Source organism: Squalius cephalus (genome assembly GCF_949319135.1).
Source record: "Squalius cephalus genome assembly, chromosome: 12".
Classification (NCBI taxonomy): domain Eukaryota; kingdom Metazoa; phylum Chordata; class Actinopteri; order Cypriniformes; family Leuciscidae; genus Squalius; species Squalius cephalus.
The window spans coordinates 24,854,968-24,873,002 of NC_137133.1; the positions used below are offsets into that span (position 1 = coordinate 24,854,968).

At 42.6% G+C, this 18,035-nt stretch overlaps 1 protein-coding gene across 1 annotated transcript in view; it reads left to right on the forward strand.

Moving 5' to 3' along the window:
• Nucleotides 1-4,237: 4,237 nt before the first annotated feature.
• lama4 (laminin, alpha 4) overlaps nt 4,238-18,035 on the forward strand; it is a 143,441-nt gene continuing 129,643 nt past the window's right edge. Inside the window, exons 1-2 of the mRNA XM_079887731.1 lie at nt 4,238-4,544; nt 17,894-17,995. Coding sequence (XP_079743857.1) covers nt 4,449-4,544; nt 17,894-17,995 — 198 coding nt within the window. The 5' untranslated portion in view covers nt 4,238-4,448. The remainder of the gene's footprint in view (nt 4,545-17,893; nt 17,996-18,035) is intronic.

Here is an 18,035-nt window from a genome sequence, read left to right on the forward strand (position 1 = left end):
ATTAGAAAAAATGAAAAGTTGATATGGATTTCTTCCATATCGCTACACACACAATCTGTGTATATTACATATGGACTGGAGTCATCTCAGCCTTAATAGGCCTGTTAACAAGCAGAATCACTGAAGGAAAGAAGAGAACAGAAAAAGAGACGAGCAGAAACACAAGAAATGAAAGCTTTAGCATAAGTTCTGCCGGGAAGACTCAATTGTTACATCACTTTACCTTCTCATCTATCCAATCACATTCTTATACTCGTGGTATAAAAGATTGGTACTTACACATGTTTGAGTTCGCAGATGTTATTCGCAGATGCTATTTGTTTATTCCATTCACCTCCATCCTCCCCACCACCTCCAAGACGAATCCTTCCCTCCATCCTCCCCACCACCACCACCAGGATGGTCCCTTCCCATACCTCACAGGGGGTCGGCTGCGCCCCTGCCTTTGTCTTCAGGCAGGATATGCAGAGTCCGGACCCTCAGATTGCGAGCTACGCCAAAGAACTTTATTGCTTGCTAGGACACACTAGCATCTTATCTTTCACCCGATGCTGTGTCATCCCTAAAGGCTCCGGCCTTTCTCTTACCCTTTTTTGACATTATTTGAATCCCTCACCATGACAACACTATTCGAGATATCCAATATCCGTTCACAATTTAGCATATTCAATGTCTTTGCATCATGTTAAAAAAGTTTGGTGTGAATCATATAAACTCTAATGTGTGTGTGTAGCCTGGGAAAACCCAGACAACTTCCGGCAAATTCAGATTTGCTCGAGAAGTAGTCTGGCAAAGAGCTCATTCAAGCCCATTTCCATGGCCTAGAAATCGCGGCACCAATCAGAAACGTTGAGGCGGGCTTTACACAATAACGATCCCTCTGATTGGTTTTAGGTCTATCCAATTGCGCCCAGAGGCATTTGAGCGACGTCCATTCAACTTTTAAATGCATTATTATATTCAAATTGCAAACACATGAGGACAGTCTCCATGAAAGACCCACTGGCAGATGAACGTGCTACTACATTTCTCTCCGAAACGGTAGGAAATTAAATTAGATTTAATAGAGGATTTTAACTGTGACACGATGATTGACAGGGCAGTTTAAGTGACAGGATGCACGCGACAGATCCGTCCGATAAAGATGACGAAGTAGTATGTCCCAAAGCTTGCCTACTTTTTTGCTACACATTCAAAAGTAAATACCTTTTCTTCACAAAAAGAGTTCATACTTTTATGGCGTAGTGTAACTTAGGCGAATTGGGACGCAGCTTTACACGATGACGATCGCTCTTGACGAGGCATTTGAGCGACATCCATTGGTGACGCCCCTTTGGAAATGATTTGTCTATGGAGCTTTGCCAGACCATAACTCAGTTACTACTGAGAATGGTCTGGTTTTAACCAGGCTAATGTGTGTGTCGAGTTTCATGCAATTTGAAGCATGCTAAGAGTCTCAGAAACATCCAAGAATATTAGTTTGACAGTTTATATTAGAAGTTTGACATGTTGTCATGGCAACAGTATTTAAGATATCAAGAATCCTTTCACAGGCCTACATCTGCTGTGTTTTGACATTATACTGATGAATTTTGAAGCAAATTCAGAGGGTGATCTCAAAGCGTTTTGAAAAGTGACACACTTCCTGCTGCCTTTTGGTGGCGCTATGACTTTGACTCACAATTGTCACATCCACGTGATTGGCCTCCTACAATGAACACACAGCTGAAGTTTCATCCAAATCAGTCAATGTAAGCAGAAGTTATAACACACTTCCCGTTTCCCTTTTCTCACCATAAATTCACTTCAACGCCACGGCCATACCATTCAAGATATTAAAAATCCGCTCTCAATTTAGCATCATCAATGTCTTGACTTCATGCTGACCAAATTTGATGGCAATTGGATAAGTGAGATCTATGTGTACCAAGTTCCTTTTCGAGCCTTCCATTTTTCACTGATCTCCACACCGAGGTGTCGAGATTGTGGATTAAGCCGTTGTTAACCCCATTAACCCCAAATGTCCATATTTATTCCTCGATTTTGGGCTCAAAAGAGAACTGCTATGGAGTGATGCTGCGGGTGGAAGACACACTAGCATCTTATCTTTCACCCGATGCTGTGTCATCCCTAAAGGCTCCGGCGCTGCCCTCCAAACCCTGCCGCGCTACATCGGCTTTGGTGGGTAAGGCATATATGGCAGTGAGTTGGGCTGGTGCATGCCTGCATATGATGGGGATTATGCAGGCATACCAGGCCAACCTCCTTAAAGAGATGGACCCCCCCCCCCCACAAAAGGCCTGGGGTTCGAGGCAACATTCTCAGCCGAAGTCCTCCAAACCAAAGGCAGATCTGAGGACTGTCATTCAGGCAAGGAAGGCTTCGGCTAAGAGGTCCTGATGTGCAGGCCTCTGAGGGCGGTCCCAAGAGATGTTAACTATACCTGTCATCGTGAGTCAGATCAGGTACGAGGACTGGTTTGTCACAATAGATCTAAAAGACGTGTACTTCCACATATCCATCCTTACCCATCACAGGATATTCCTGAGATTCACCTTCATGGGAAAGGTGTACCAATATCGGATTCTTCCGTTCGGCCTAGCATTGTCCCCTCGCACCTTCACGAAATACATGGATGCTGCTTTAGCTCCACTAAGACTTCAGGGTATTCGTATCCTCAATTACATTAACGACTGGCTCATTCTAGAACAGTCAGTCAGAAGAGATGGCGGTTCGGCATCGAGATGTTGTTCTGCACCATCTGAGGTGCCTGGGGCTGTGACTCAGAGAACAACATTTCTGGAGGTAGTATGGGACTCAGTTACGATATGGGCACAGTTTTCTCCTGCTCGTATAAACACCATATTGACTTCAATCTTTTTTTGTTGTTAAGAGGATTTGTGTGCGTGTAGAACTTAAACTTTCGTTAAACAAACTTGTTCAACATTTTGAGCGATACTGAGCAGAATCTCACTACTGGTAACTTAAACACCCCTGATTGGTCATTATTTTCAACAGAAATGCTGTGATTGACTACAATACTCAACGCTGCAAAATCATGGTGTAAATAGACACATTTGCAGCTCCTTTGAACTCACATGACACAAATATAACAACCGGATCGCAATTTACTTGCTTTTCTCTTTTATTAAACAATTACAAATTATATGTTACACATAGTAATATAACCCCGTTAATCTGCAAAAAAAAATAGATTACTTATCATTGACCTGACCAGGCAGCCAAGGTAGCCTGCCATACCCAATTGATGCCCCTGATTTCTGTCCCTCCATTGGCAGTAAAAAAACACTTTGACGCTTCAAAAAGTTCATAAAGAGATAGTAAAACTAATCCATATGAATTGAGTGGTTAGTCCAAATTTCTGAAGAGACACGATTGTTTTATGTGACGAAGAGATATCATTTAGGTTTCTTTTTCAGGTGGTCGTTGCATGGACTGTCAATGGACGGACAGAAATTTCTCAGATTTCATTTAAAATTTCTTCATTTGTGTTTTGAAGATGAGTGAAATGTGACAACATGAGGGTGAGTAATTGATGACAATTTTTACATTTTTGGGTGAATTAAAAGTGATAGAACTATAAACATTAAAATCTCAGAGAGAGACTACAAACTATAATCACAGATTTTACACTTTTCATAAGTGACTACCCCAGTAGTTCTCAATTCCATTCTTGGCACCCCACCGCTGTGCACATTTGATTTATTTCTCTTTATTATCTAACACACCTAATTCAGATCATCAGCTCATTAGGAGAGTGTCAGATAAGAGAGACATTCAAAATGTGCAGAGCGACGAGTCTCCAGGAATTGAGAGGAATCCATGAACTAAGAATCACTGGACGAACAACCAAAAAAAAAAAAAAAAAAAACACAAGAGCAGAAAACTGACCCAGTTTTGTACCTAATATGTTGTCATGCATCTCATCTAAATGTGTGTGTGTGTTGTAGGAGATGGCATTTCCAGTGGGTTAGAGAGGTTAAGAGACATCCACAGGGAGGGGGAGGGCCACAGCCAAGGTCAAAGGGTACTGTGAGCTGACCATTACTTTCTCTCTGCCAATCAGGCAACATTTATTCGCCTTTAGGGTAACAACAGCAGAAGTTACAGTAGAATACACAAAGAGTCCCATTCCCTCAGTTTAGATTCTTTAAACTCATTTTTTTCCTCAGCTGCATGTGATTTCCATTCAAGATCTTGTGAGGGAAAAGTGTGAGTGAGGAAGAGGGGGGCCGGGGGTGTTCGAGGGAGGAAGTCCAGCTTGGCAGGGCAGGGCGTAAGCGAGAGAAGAGAACAGCAGCACAAACTACATAGGCTTGAGAAAAGACAAAAAATAGCCTGGGAAGAAGTAGATGTGAGAAAGACTCTACAGCAGGGAACACAACCACACACACTGCTGGGCTTTTAGAATAGTTGCAGGGGGAATCATGGCCTCTCTGCTGTTGGGATCCATCTGCGTTCTCTACATCTTGTCAGCACTCACGCATACAGCTTCATCGCAGCAGTTTAACACAGTCTACAGGGTAAGACCTCTCTTTTGAATTAACATCATGTGCTAAAGGTTTCAAAATAAACATAGACCTAAAATGATTCACTTCAGTTTCTTTATTACATGTTGTTTGCAGATGTTGCACATATACTTTTATCCAGAGCAATTTCCTTAATAGTGTTGCTTTCTTTTTAACTCAGTATGTACTCAAAATTATCAGATACTAAAGACAGCAATCAAAAGAGATTTCAATATGCTCTAATATTTCTAATCAAATTCAGCGTTCAAATTATTTGAGTGAGGCTATGCTAGTTCTTATTGTATGACATTGAGTACCTCATTTATGTGTTTTTATCTCTCCTGAAGAATTAAAGGGAAGATATCAGAGATAAAGTTGCTGATTTGAAACAATGTGTAGAATGAAAAGCACTAGGCTATATAAATAAATTTGACTTAAATGAAACATCAGAACTTTAGAGCAATAGCATTTTCTTATGAGCTGTTTTTACTGGAGATTTTGAGAATCGTCAATAGTTGTTTATCTGAAGGAAATGTTTGACTTGTCTGTTTGGGTGTGGACTTGCTGTGTTAAATCTAATGCTACATTAAACATCAGGTAACTTCAGTGTTAAATATGCTTTGAAAACAAACAGTTAAAATGGTCTAAATGGAGAGAGGGGTTTATGCGTCTTATGCTCTGTAAGTTTGCTCCTACCCAACCAGCAGCTGTTGAGAGTCTAGAAGGTCTAATAGTCACTCCCCACCGGAAATGCAACAGAGAGCGAATGGAGGCCATCTGTTGGGGTTGGGAAATACTGCTCTAGTGGGTACCCAAGAGTGTGGGAAAACTTCCTTACTGGTACATTCTCTGTGGATCAGAACAAATTCAAGTTGTGTTCCAAAGCTACATTTTAGAGCTAGAGCCATTATAGACATGTTTCCGATACAAACGCTGTTTCTCAAAGTAGGCAGCTAAGGGTACGTTTACACGACAACAATCTGCTTAAAACGGAAAAGTTTTTCCTTTGTGTTTTCCACATACAGATGGCACCATTGTCAAAACGATCCCCTTTCACACGGATCCGCGAAAATGACTAAAAACACAGTTTTCTGCTGCCAGGCCATTAGATGGCGATGAAACATTACAGACTGAACATGTAATACGCATGTGCATGATGTCATCGTCTTCAGAGATTCGTGTTTTTGTTGTTTATATGGAGATCGTTATCAAAAACTTGCACTTTGAAACCCGTTTTCAAAAGTTTGCATTTTCAGGCACCCAAAACGCTATTGTTGTGTAAACGAACGGCCAAAACGCATAAAGAGTTATATGTTTTCTGTTGAAAACGGTGTCATGTAAACAGACCCTAAGTAACCTTGATCAGCCAAATTCTAAAATAGCGTGTTTGGTAGCAATAGAAGTGTTGCAGCGTTGGGTTGCAGCAGGGGTGAAATCAAAGGCTGTATTTAGTTGCAGCAATAATTTGATTTAAACGAATTTAAATTGTAACAAAAACTATCAAAAACATGAACGTAACAACCAACATAGGAGGAGACGGGAACGGACAAATACTGAACCAAGGCTATAAATACACAGAGGGATGATTAACGTAACTCAGAACAGGTGTGACTTAAATCAGTAACCAAGGAAAGCACACAGACAGACGAACAGGCGAGTTAAAACCAAAACTAGAAGACAAAGCAAACAGAACATAACCATGATGACAACTGTGACATGATTTGTGTGTGAATGTAACTCAGACTCTGGTCATCACTTTTTAAGAAAAAAAAAAAGCTTCCATTCTATTTAGTAGCCCTACTATTCATGCATAGTCTGGAATGCCTTGAACACAGAAAAGAAGAGTGAAATGTCCCATTGCGGTTATATTGTACAGTATATCAGAAGTCTTAGAACACTGCTTAGCCAATCAAATTTGAGGACCAAAACTAACAATTACACTCCTGTACTATAATGGACCAAGTATAATTAGAATGCAGTATGCAAACAGTGCTGAAGTTCAGTTGTCCTCTGTTTTTATAATCTGGTATGTGATTCTTACTTGGTGTGTGGTTTCACTGAAGTAATGTAAACAGTGTGTGAGAGAGAAGGAGAGAGAAATGAGTTACAAGCAAGAATGAAATGGCTGTTGTGAGAGCCTATGGGTCTTCTGTACATTTACATTTACCCATTTATTTACATTTTAACCAAAGTAACACATCAAGTTTATATTTTATGAGCTCATGCATTCCCTGGGACTCAAACTTATGACAATGGCAGTGTTTCTGTGATGCTACTGTTAGAGCTACAGAAATTCATAAATGTGTGTGTTGCTGAGGACCCCTACTATTATAGCTAGGGACTGATGACATTTTTGATTAAGAATAACCATCCAATATGGTTACAATTACCAAGTTAGATTGTAACTTATGCAAGAGCCAATCCTGACATTGGTAGCCAGTCGTGTAACTGATATTTTTGTGTTGCCAGACTTTTGACTGTTGACATAAAGTCTGGTCCACTGCTGTTTATTCTGGCCAATAATTGCCCACTAAAGCAGGTAGTATATCAGTCCATGATGTCCATGCACACTGTTCGCATACAGCCCGATTTTTGTGTGCAGACATCTGTGGACTGTGTTCATGGCGGAAATTATGTCATGAAGTGAAACGTGGACAAGGGAAGTATACTTTTGGCTTAAGTGATTGAGTGATTTTTGCATGTGCAAGTGTTTTTAGCACTCAAGCCGACTCTGGTTTACATTTATTTCATGTTTAAGTAAATGGTACTTTTTGTACTTTTTTTTACAGGTAGTTTCACTGTAATAAACAGGAAAGAAACGGAATCAATTATGCAAAATTCTTCGATCAGGAAACAATAAATTCAGTTTAATTACAACTACAAAGCAGCTCTGCAGAAGATAATACTGTATATAATTATTCAGCTCAATTAAATTATTCTGTTCTCATTCAATAGTTTCAGTGCAATTAACTGAATAGTATTTGTCTTTTTCCCACCTATTGATTTAGTCAAAGTGCGACAGTGGCAAGGAACAAAAACTCCACAAAGTATTGGGGAAAAAAACCTTGAGAGAAACCAGGCTTGAGGGTTGTAACAGGAGGTTGTTCTTCTCTGGCCGAATACAACGAAAATAAGCTGAATGATGATTTTAAGCTACAGCACAAGACTATGTTTTTGTAGACCGACGTTATTAATTTTTTTTAAAGCTGCTCCTTTTGCTTGTTAGACCGGCGTGTGCCACAACAGAATTGGGAGACACCATTGAGGAAGAAGTTTTAGTCTGACTGGCAGGTTGAAATCATGGAGGTAGAGTTGCAATATCAGCAGACAACGGGAGTATCAATGAGTTTTTGCATGACAGTCTTAAGCCTTGTTTATACTTTCGCCTGGCTCCGCAGCGCGAGTCTCCGCAGACTGCGCGCGCATCTCCGCAAACGGACGAGGCGTTTATACTTGACGCGCTCGCCGTTGTACTATTCTTTGAAACAACAGGGGGCGACTCGAGTAATTGTCCTTGAACCATCAGGAATCAGTGAGAAGAAGAAAGCTATACACACGTGACAATGTTTATTTTAGTACATTACCACCAATACCACACTACAAAAAGAATCGTGTAAAACCCAGTAAATCCTGAGATTATTACTCGTGACAATAAAACAAAATATATGGATATGAGAATGTGTATAAAACAACTAAATAAACGATCTCTTATCATATTTCTCTCTTATAATACATTTCTAATTTCACTAAACATTTCATTAAGTTTAGTGAACATTTTTATTAAACATGGACCTTTATGTTCATTAAAAATACTTTTTATGCTATTGTACTCATTTTTTAAATGTAAGCAACTCATTTAGACGTGCAAACTGGGTGCCGGTGTGGTGAGAAGTTCGAGCTCGGCCAGATTCGACTCGAAGTCGTTCATCTTCGGATGCGGCACCGCGCGCGTTGTTACAAAAAATGTCGCGCACACCGCCAGGCGAAATTGGGTCTTGCGAACCCAACGCGCACGACCGCCCACACCGCAATGACGTCATTTTTGCCGCGCGCACCTTCGCGCTCGTGCGGACGCGTCGAGTATAAACCAGGCTTTAGGCTACTAGTTAAGGTCTGTGTTGCGGACCTAGCTGTTTTGGGCATGATGCATTGTGGGGTCTGTGCCGAGGACTTGTCTGGTAATTGAGGTTTCTGTAGAAAACACCAATTCAACATTTAAAACTTTACATTTTTCGGACTCTATATAAAAGTATGAAATGTAAGAGCTGAGAGCCAGTCCATCAATTGTTCTGCAGAGCACGACAGAATTAAACTGGAAAAGAGATTGCTCAAATATTTACTCCACTTTAAAGCCCCTTTCACACAGAGATTCCGGAAAATACACGGATAAAATGACCCGGAATTTGACCCGGGTTCGTTTGATTTTGGTTCATTCACACTGCCAGTGATTTTCCCGAATCAGAGAGTGCGTTCACACACAAGCCATAAAAATCCCGTAAAGACACGTGACATCGACGTGACATGTAATGTCTCAGCAGTGTCTAAGTTTGCTTATGAGCTGCGTTCCCTTTCGTAAGGGAACTCCCGCTGCATCGATACTCTACGCTTTGGGGAATGCCTTCGGCATGAAGAGTCTGAAGTCAACTATGGAATTATTCCAATCTCGATTGGTGTAGCGTCATTGCGTCACTCGTGACGTCGCATGTGACGGTGATCCGGAAGCTATAAAGGGTCACAGGAACCAGGAAATGTTAGCTTCTGGTCTTCAGCAAGCATTCTATGTCAACCTGTTTGTCTTATTTGGTGTTGTCTGTCACTCTGTGAGAAAGTATTATGGCGAATAATAAAGAAAAGCTATTCAGGCAGTGTGCATCCCCTTGCCCGCGTTATTTAAGCGAGGGTGACACACACTCGCTTTGTGTAGTTTGTCTGGGAGCGGAGCATGCACAGGCAGCACTCGAGGGCGCTGTCTGTGCTAACTGTGAAACAATGCCCCTGAGAACGCTCCGCTCCCGCCGGGCCATGTTTGATGAGACTGGTCAGGCTCGCGCTCCCCGTGGATCAGGTCCCGCATCTGCCGAGGCAGCGCGGCGTCTGCATTCATGGGGATCGCAAAGGGAGCTAGCAGATGATGTTGAGACGGATTCGGCCCTTTCTCAACATTCTGAAGCTAGATCCATGAGTTCCGCTCAGGGTGCATAAGCCCGCTTATCGGCTTCTTCCGCCTCTGTAGTGGAACCGATGCTCGAATTATCTGGTTCCGAGGAGCTGGATATTTTAGAATATTTTGTGAAAATTTGTCACCCCATTCCCCTGCCTTTGAGGATCTGCTAGAGGTTGTGACCAGAGCCGTGGCCAAATTAAAGATCGATTGGCCACCAAAAATGCAGGAAGCAACTAAAAAAAGCAAGCTTGATGAGAGATTCCTTCAGACTCGATCACAGCCTCTATGCCGGAGTCTGCCATTTTTTCCCAATCTCCACACCGAGGTGTCGAGATCAAGGAATAAGCCCTTCTCCTCGAGAATATCTGGCCCCAATGTCCATCTATATTCGAATATAATGGGTGCCAAGGAGGAGGGCTATGGGATGATGCCCAGGGTTGAAGAGTCGTTTGCCTCTCATCTCTCCCCTGACGCTGCATCATCCCTGCGGGCTCCGGTGCTTCCCACCAAGCCCTGCCGTACAACATCGGCCTTGGTTGGGAAGGCATATATGGTGGCGGGTCGGGCTGGTAGTTGTCTGCATACGATGGGGCTGTTGCAGGCATAACAGGCCGACCTCCTCAAAGAGGTGGACGACAGCGGGGAGGTCGCCTTCGACGACATCCGCGAGATTAGTCGAGTGGTCGACTTGTCTCTCTGTGCTACCAAGGAGACGGCCCGTGCTTGTCTCCTCCACAGGGCTTGTCTCCTCGATGCCCCAGTTTCGCCTTCTGGCCTTTTTGGCGATGGTGTCAATAACGTCGTCGATAGGTTTCAGGAGGCGAAATGACAGTCAGCCGCTTTTAAAGAACTCATCCCCCGTCGTCGCTCCAGGTCTCGTGGGTCTGCTGCCAGGGGACAGTCCCATGAGGCCGCCGCCATCTCCTCACACCTGCTGAGGCAGAAGGAGAGTGCTGCCTCTCGTGCTCCCCCTCAAAAGGCCTGGAGCCAGAGGCAACACCCTCAGTCGAAGCCTTCCAAGCCGAAAACAGATCTGAGGGCTGTTATTCAGGCGAGGAAGGCTTCGGCTAAGAGGCCGTGACGTGAGACTCAGGCCTCTGAGGGCGTCCCCCTCCGCGTGGGCTTTCTAAAACTTCGCTCTGCGGAGCCCTCAGGAAATCGATGTTGCTTCCCGCCGTCAAGTGCGCCTCGGGACGCATCGACTTCCAGCGAATGTATTACACAGAGTGTTCCTATAAAATCTATGGCCCTGACACATTCGCTACCTCTCACGAGGCCTGTAGAAAAAATTATTCAGTTAGTTCCTGCCAGAAAATTGCTTCAGGTCACCGAACAAATAAATACAACACCTGAGGTCAGCCCTGAGAGACTGATCCCCCTAGTAGATTATTTAGACACCTGGAAGGGTTTTCAAAATATATCTCAGTGGGTCCTGAATACAGTTGAGAAAGGATATAGAATCCAGTTCCAGTATAGGTCACCTTGATTTAGTGGTGTTACTCACACGCTGGTATCTCCTGACCAGGATCAGGTGATGGAAGATGAAGTCCAGACCCTCTTAGCTAAGGGCGTCATAGAATATGTGCCCCCTCACCAGAGGGATTCCGGGTTCTACAGCCGGTACTTCATAGTTCCAAAAAAGGATGGTGGGTTGCGTCCCATTATAGATCTTAGGGTATTGAACAAATCTTTGAGGAGATTCAAGTTCAAAATGCTAACTATACCTATGATCTTTCAACAAATCAGATCCGAGGACTGGTTTGTAACGATAGATCTTAAGGATATTTCCATATTTCATATTTCCATCATCCCACATCATAGGAGGTTCCTTAGATTCGCTTTTGGGGGAAAAGCTTATCAATATAGGGTTCTTCCTTTCGGCCTAGCCTTATCCCCTCGCACCTTCACTAAATGTATGGACACGGCCCTTGCTCCACTGAGACTTCAGGGGGTCCGTATCTTAAATTATATAGATGACTGGCTCATTTTGGCTCAGTCGAAAGAACTGGCAATTCAACATCGAGATGTTGTTTTGCGTCATCTGAGGTCCTTGGGGTTGAGACTCAATGTGAAGAAAAGTTCCTTTACTCCTCTTCAGAGGACTACGTTCCTGGGAGTAGAGTGGGACTCTGTCACGATGCGGGCACAATTGTCTCCTGCTCGTATAAATACTATCTTAAACACAATGAAGAGTATTAGGTTAGGCCAGGCCATCACTGTCAAACACTTTCAAAGAGTTTTGGGCCTTATGGCTGCAGCTTCCATCGTTGTGCCTTTTGGTCTGCTCCATATTAGGGCCTTGCAGTGGTGGCTCAGGACCAAGGGGTTTTCTCCTTTGGGAAACCCCTTTCGCATGATCAGAGTTACGTGCAGATGCCTTCGTTCTCTCGTCATGTGGAGGAAACCATGGTTCCTGTCTCAAGGCTCGGTTCTGGGAGCACCATGTCAGAGAAAGACTTTGACTACAGATGCGTCCCTCACGGGCTGGGGTGCGGTTATGGAGGGCCGTTACACCCGAGGTACTTGGAAGGACCATCATCTCTCATGGCATATTAATCGCTTGGAGATGTTGGCTGTATTTTTTGCCCTGAGGCACTTCCTTGTAGACCTCAGAGGCCATCATGTTCTTATTAGGACAGACAATATGTCGGTGGTCTCTTATATCAACCTCCAAGGAGGCTTGAGATCACACCCTCTTTGTAGACTGGCACATCAGATTTTTCTTTGGTCCCAGGATAAATTTCTCTCTGTTAGATCCATTTATATTCCTGGGGTTGATAATTTTGGAGCAGACATCCTGTCGAGGCAGGGGCTAAGGCTCAGGGAATGGCGGCTCCACCCTGAAGTGGTGGAGCTTATATGGAGAGCGTTTGGCCGGGCGGAGGTTGACCTGTTCGCTTCTCATGAGAACTCTCATTGCCCGCTCTGGTACTCTCTCTCACATCCAGCTCCTTTGGGCTTGGATACCATGGTACAGATGTGGCCGAGGTCACGTCTGTACGCTTTTCTCCCGATCGCTCTGCTCTCTGGGGTTCTAGAAAAGGTCAGGAGGTACGGTGTGAGATTACTCCTTGTAGCTCCGTACTGGCCGGCCCGAATTTGGTTCTCGGACCTTATTAGTCTCTTGGAGAGTCCTCCCTGGCAAATCCCTATTAGGAGAGATCTTCTTTCTCAGGCCGGTGGTACAATATTTCATCCACGGCCGGAGTTATGGAGACTATGGGTCTGGTCCCTAAGGGGGACCAACTCATAAATACGTTGCCCTTTCCACCGATGTGGTCAGGTAATCCATTCTAGAACCCCACTCTACTAGTAACTAAATATTTAAAGTTAGGGATGGTATTGAACCCAGTTAATTACTGCCCACTGGCTTCAGTACTGGCGTTCCATCCTGTTTTCTAACGGGATATCCCGTTCATGCTTAGGGCCTCTGTGGCGGCCCTGGTGCCCCCCGCAAGCCTCTAAGGGTGTGCACGTAGGGACATTCCCACTAAAACTCCATGTTCCTGTAGATTGGAGGAAGAATCCTGTCATCCAGCCTATTGGCATCAAGCTGATGGGTTATCCCCGGCACCCATCATGTCCTGTAGATGAGATATATGAGTACATATAAGAATCTATTGAGTCTGCTTCCTGCTCGTCTTACTCCCTGGAAGAGTGGTGGTGCTGCCCCCTCTTACTTGCTAGTGTGGGAGCCACTCTACATTATTTTTTCCCTGGTACTGAGGTGCCTGTAGGCAATATCATGATTCTTCAGGTATTCCATCCTCCATCGCATGTGTCGGATGGTCAAGGTCATAGCCTTGGTAGGCCTCAGGCTGGGAGGAGTTAATCCATCTAGTTATGTATCAAGGATTAGGAGCTATTCCCCTTTATCAATTAGACAGTTGGTTATCTGCAGAAACCTCTCATATCTGAAGCACGAGGTGCGCTTTTGCCTTCACCTCTCAGCTGATACTTTCTACTGTCTGGGGTTCTCATCCATGGGGTCAGTTGAGCCTCCGGCTCCTGACCTCCCCTTCTTACACCAAATCTTATGACAAGCTAGGTTGGATCTGCCCTCTACTCATTTCTATCGTCTGTGAGTGTGCCAGATGTTTCACACCAGGGCGTATTTCTCTCAGTGTGGCGGTGTGGGTATTCGTTCCCCAAAGCGTCGAGTATCGATGCAGCGGGAGTTCCCTTACGAGAGGGAACGTCTCGGGTTACTATTGTAACCCTCGTTCCCTGAGTAGGCAACGAGACGCTGCATCCCTCGGCCACACTTTTCGCGCTCCTGAGAACAATTTGCTTTGACCAATCAGAAGCTAACATTTCCTGGTTCCTGTGACCCTTTATAGCTTCTGGATCACCGTCACATGCGACATCACGAGTGACGCAATGACGCTACACCAATCGAGATTGGAATAATTCCATAGTTGACTTCAGACGCTTCATGCCGAAGGCATTCCCCAAAAGCGTCGAGTATCGATGCAGCGTCTCGTTCCCTACTCAGGGAACGAGGGTTACAATAGTAACCCGAGACGATTTCTCTCTCGAGAAACCATGCTTGTGCATTTTTTTCTCTGATTCGATCATAAACTAACGCATTACGTACCGTTTCACAGCTGGCGAACGATCCCGGCTTCAGCCTCATTACGACACGGCATTGATGACGGCTTTTGTTCACACAGCGCGCGTTCTGGGTATGAACACTGCAATGTTACTAGGTCCCCAACCCGGCATCGATGCCGGCATCAATCCCGGGTCGTGTTTGTGTTCACACAGAAGGCGTTCTTGCAATTTCCCGGCAATTTGCCGGGATCATCGCGCTGTGTGAAAGGGCTTTTAGTCGTTGTGCATTCAGAAGTGGAACAGTCAGAGTATGAAGGTCAGCTTTGTTCTGCCTTGCAGTGGGAGCTTATTGAATTAAACACTTCTCACTAGACTACAGTACCAATATAACCAGGCCGCTCATTTTAGGATGCTTTCCTGGGGTGGGCATTTAGATATGTGGAGGGGGAAACTAATGTCAATGTGCATAGAGATAATATTCAAATGACAGTTTTTTTAATAATTTTTATGTACAATTTCTCAATACTTAGGTCACTTTGTCAAAACTCTCCACACAACTCTCCACACAGTTCTCCTTACCAACTTCCAGCTTGACACAGCAGCAAATTTCACATTCAAAATGCACTTCATACATGTCTAAAATCAACTCATTCTTACATAACTGGTTGTCACACAACAAACACACTTTGTCACTCATGTTAACACTAACATAATACAAACACTAACAACAGGTAGCACTGTACGTTTTCTTTTGTAAAATTTCTTTACAAAACAAGAATGACACTCTGTATAGAATTCACTGCAGTATACTGTATGTTACAAGGCCCAAGTTCACATTACGTTACAAAAGTATTGTCTCCTTTTGTATAGATGGTAATGAAATAGAAGGACTAACACCTGTGTAAGTGTTCAGTTACATAACATTTTTTGATAGTGTTTAATTTTTAGTGTTTAATATTTCAATATGGTATTACTGTAGAAATGTAGCAAATTACTGTGCGCCACACAAGTCTCGAGTCCCACGGAGGAGCTCTGGGAGGATAAAAGGTGGAATGACGACAATAAAGGGCGAGAGAGGACCAGGCCTGGACTTTATGTTTGTGTTTTGTTTTAGTTTCTCAGGGAAAAAGTCGACGAGAACTGGTGAACATTCAATGCAAAGTTTTATTCCCTAAATAATCTATAAATAAACATAAATAACTAAAAATCAGCATCTTAAGAAACGCTTTGAACAACTCAGAACGTCATGGAGAAAAGCATATAGTTCATCATAACATTGCAATATCATACACCTGCTATATTGCTAAATCTACCCAATTTTTCATATCAACAGAAAAATATACCGGGATAACCTGGCATCTCTGGAGACTCCTCTACTATAGTTCACTGTTAATGATATGCTAAAGCCCGCCGACACGTTGATCTGATTGGTTAAAAGGTAGTTTGTGACGTCAGAAACACCAGCGATTTCAAACCGTGTTTTTGAGACTGTCTTTGGTTCACTGCAGTTTTAAGGAGAAAAAAATCAGCAATGGTGTTGAATGAATTTACACATGGTTTGTCTTAAAGCAAATTAAAAACACCACATATACATAAAAACAACATTAAAAACTTGATTTTCACCTCAGGGGGACTTTAACATTGTAATCAAACACACCTGAACAAGCTAATCAAGGTCCTCAGGATTACTAGAAAGTTACAGGCAGGTGATTTTTTCAGGGTTGGAGATAAACTCTGTAGGACAGTGGCCCTCCAGGACCGAAGTTGCCCATCCCTGGGCTAGACCTTTCTAATGATTTATAGTTACATGCTTTGGAGTAAGTCTACTAAGCCCCTAAAGGGACATGGTAGTGGAAAAAATACTGGTTAGAACAAATATTTTTCAAAGCTTTTGTGCTCCACCGAGAAACTTTGCGATCTCTATGAGCAGGCGGCTAAGAGACAAGTCCGATGGGACTGTGTGCAAAGTGAAAACCCCGAAAAGCGTTACTGCAAAAATAGTCAAACTTCAATGTTCCGAATTCAGTTCATATCAACTGGTATGACCAGTTGATATGTGAACTGAAATCGGAACATTGAAGGTTGACTATCTAATTTAAAAAAAAAAAAAAAAATTTATGCAAAAATACTTTTTTTATCAAACTAAGTGTTGTAGTATAAAGAGAAGGAGAGCATTGATGTGTAAATTGAATTTGGTAAGTGTGTAACACTGAAGTTAATGACTATTTTGTAGAAACGCTTTTGGGGTTTTGGACTTTGCAGACATCTCTCAACCACCTGCTCACAGAGATCAATTTATATTATAAAGCTCGTTTTTAAGAAAATTAACTTTACAGAACTCCTTAAACTAAGCACTGACCATATTTCTTTATACTTAAGTCCAATTTCTAAATAAAACTATATGAACTGCTCCATTGTTAACGTACTGAGCTGTCTGAAACACTGCCAGCAGGACATTAAACAGGAAGTTTTTGTCTGAACTCACAACAAGTTTTGCGAGAGAACGGAAAAGCTTTGATTTTTTCCTCCCATCCCATATTTGTTTCCACCACCATGTCCCTTCAGTGACTCGTAAAAGTCTTATCTGTTACAGTCCAATTTACTCTATTTATTCTCAAATTTTGGTTCAAACCTTAAATTTAGATTTATTTTTCAAAAATATTTCTTCTTTAAAGGAAAAACATTCATGCAAATTAAAAGGATTATTTATTATAAAGACCATATTACTGGGGAAAAAAGTGTGTTGGATTTACATGAATTGATTAACATGTACATCAGTTCCACTCGGGCAAAGGATCGTGGGAAGCTGAAGCTTCCTGTTTGAGTCATCATCACTGCTTAGGAGGAACAGTGGGAGAAACAAAACCTCTTCTTTTAGTGTGTGATTGTGTATAGATTTGAAAGTCATGATTCATGATGTTTACAGTATGTTGTTAGGGGTATATTTACTGTACTATAAGAAACATTACAGTCTTTTTCATTTTACTGACTTAAATAATATACTACATACCTACAGGTGTGTTTGATTAGGGTTGGAGCTAAACTCTGTAGGATATTGGCCCTCCAGGACCGAAGTTGCCCATCCCTGGTCTAGGCCTACACTTCTCTACACTGGAGAAAATCTTATGGATTTGTATTTGTTTACTTTAAATTAATTTAGAGAGAAGTATTATTTTTTCCTATTTTTACCCAAAATAGGGGTTTTTGAACATTAGGGAGTACACATGGAGCTATTGTCTGTTAGGGTTAGGGTTTGTGTTTTTTTTTTTTTATGCCTGCTTTTCTGTAGCTCAAACAGTAGAGCATTGGCGCTTGCAACGCTAAGGTAATGGGTTCAATTCCCAGGGAAAGCAAGAAATGATAAGAATGTAAATGTGTACTTTGAAATGCAATGTAAGTCGCTTTGGATAAAAGCATCTGCCAAATGCATAAATGTAAATGTACAGCCCTGAGAAAAGTTTACAAGACTTTTTTAGATGACCTTCATGTAGCAAAATTAAAATATCCTATTTAAGCTTTAATAAAAAAACAATACCTGGAATATGAAGTGTCTGTAGTTGAAGGAACACTTTCATACTGTAGAGATATGGCACATATCATTACTGTTGATAGTTCATGTTCATGTTTAGCAATGACTTTATTGCAGGTATGTGCTCGAGGATTCTTCCTGAGTGAACAGGAAACCTGTCTCCCCTGTAACTGTAAACGCCACGCTGATAGCTGTGAGGATATCACTGGGATATGCATTGTAAGTATTAGTTTCAAAACTCTTTAAAGTAAAAACATTT